The following is a 1415-nucleotide window of genomic DNA, read 5'->3' as shown; positions in this document are numbered from 1 at the left end:
CTGGTGTTTGAGTATGTTGCGCGTTCTCGCATACAGGAAAGTTACAGTGTAAGACAGCAAGCATGATAATGAGTAGAAGCATGCAGGCTTCCTGGCAAGATGGTAAGGAGAGCACCACTAATCAAAATTAATACTGACACAAATGACGACCCCCCCGAAGCATGCTAAATGCATTCTGAGCCAGTAACTGGGGTTGAATCTGTATTTCGTTCTTCCAATATTTCAAAAAGCAATGCGATGCAGTTTCTTTTCTTTTGACATTTATTAAAGCACACACAATACGGAATTCGCAAGTTACGTTTGCGGCTTTCCTAAACTTTCCCCACACGTCTCGTTCGCTACGAATAGAACTTATCCACAAAGGAAAAAAAAAATGAGGAGGAGGAGGCAAGGGAAACAATTTAACAGCAAGTTTTGCTTCTCCCGGCAAAGTATAAAGTGTGAAGGTGCTTTACACAACTAACTCATCCGTTAGAGTCAATCACAGCACGAAACCGAAAGTATCCACGTGACCGAAAGTCATCTCAGCGCGACGCGGGAACAAAACGTTACGTCACGCCTCGTCATCAACGTTTGACGGTGGATGACGAGTTGCTTTCCGCTTGCTGGGGCTGCTGTCGCTGCTCGATTTTATCAATGGCATCGAGCTCGCGCTGTCTGCGCACATCAAACACGACCTTGTCAAATTTGGCGACCCGCTTCTGCACGCTGCTAGCAGGTGCCGCTCGGCGCCGAGGCGTGATCTTGGGGCTGCAGCTGGTGTCCGGGCCCTCGTCGTCATCGAAGTCAAACTCGTTCGGCTCGGAGGTCTTAGTTTGGTCCTCTTCAACCGCGCGCCGCTCCGCCCCATCCGACTCGTTCGAATGGACACTCGGCGAACGGCGGCCCGTGCAACGCCACTCTAGCTCGAGCGTGCCTTTTTCGGCCAACGTTGTGTACAAACGGACTATATCCGCGGGCCTGGGCTCCCAGCCACCGCGGTCGTCGCACAGAGACAGGTACTTTTCATCGTCGCTGCAATCCACTCTCCAGTCATCGTCTGCGTTCGCAGCCATCGTTCCCGTCGCACGGTTGCAGCGCTTGTGGCGACTTGAACGTCCTAAACTTCAGGACGTATTTACCTACGTGACTGGCAGTCACAGTGATCATACAACGGCGAGCGATAATTATTGTTCTAGCTGCTTCTTCCTAAATCAAGTAACGAAAATCACTCTAGCAACCAGCACTGCGCTCGAACAGAGCGCCATGTTTGTGTAAAGTGACAAGCACGGAGGTCGGAGGATCCTTCCTCCGTGGTGACAAGTGATGTACACGCATTTTCGTATACATTACCTAATTAAAAATGTTTAAATAAAAAAATGTGTAAAATAAAAAATTGTGATAGAATTAGTTTATTACGATTATGTTTCGACAGT

At 48.8% G+C, this 1415-nt stretch overlaps 1 protein-coding gene across 1 annotated transcript; it reads right to left on the bottom strand.

Annotated features, from left to right (window-relative positions):
• Positions 1-243: 243 nt before the first annotated feature.
• LOC142805166 (PAXIP1-associated glutamate-rich protein 1-like) lies at positions 244-1230 on the bottom strand. The gene has a single exon (XM_075891162.1). It carries the CDS (start codon positions 1053-1055, stop codon positions 567-569), a length of 489 nt encoding a protein of 162 aa, XP_075747277.1. The 5' UTR covers positions 1056-1230; the 3' UTR covers positions 244-566.
• Positions 1231-1415: the final 185 nt, after the last annotated feature.

The sequence above is a fragment of the Rhipicephalus microplus genome, chromosome 1, assembly GCF_043290135.1.
Source record: "Rhipicephalus microplus isolate Deutch F79 chromosome 1, USDA_Rmic, whole genome shotgun sequence".
Lineage (NCBI taxonomy): Eukaryota > Metazoa > Arthropoda > Arachnida > Ixodida > Ixodidae > Rhipicephalus > Rhipicephalus microplus.
Note: the sequence above shows the minus strand (reverse complement) of the source record. Positions and strands in the feature narration are given on the sequence as shown.

Coding starts and splice junctions, on each gene's coding strand:
- LOC142805166 (XM_075891162.1), bottom strand. CDS start 1,055: ATGGCTGCGAACGCAGACGATGACTGGAGAGTGGATTGCAGCGACGAT.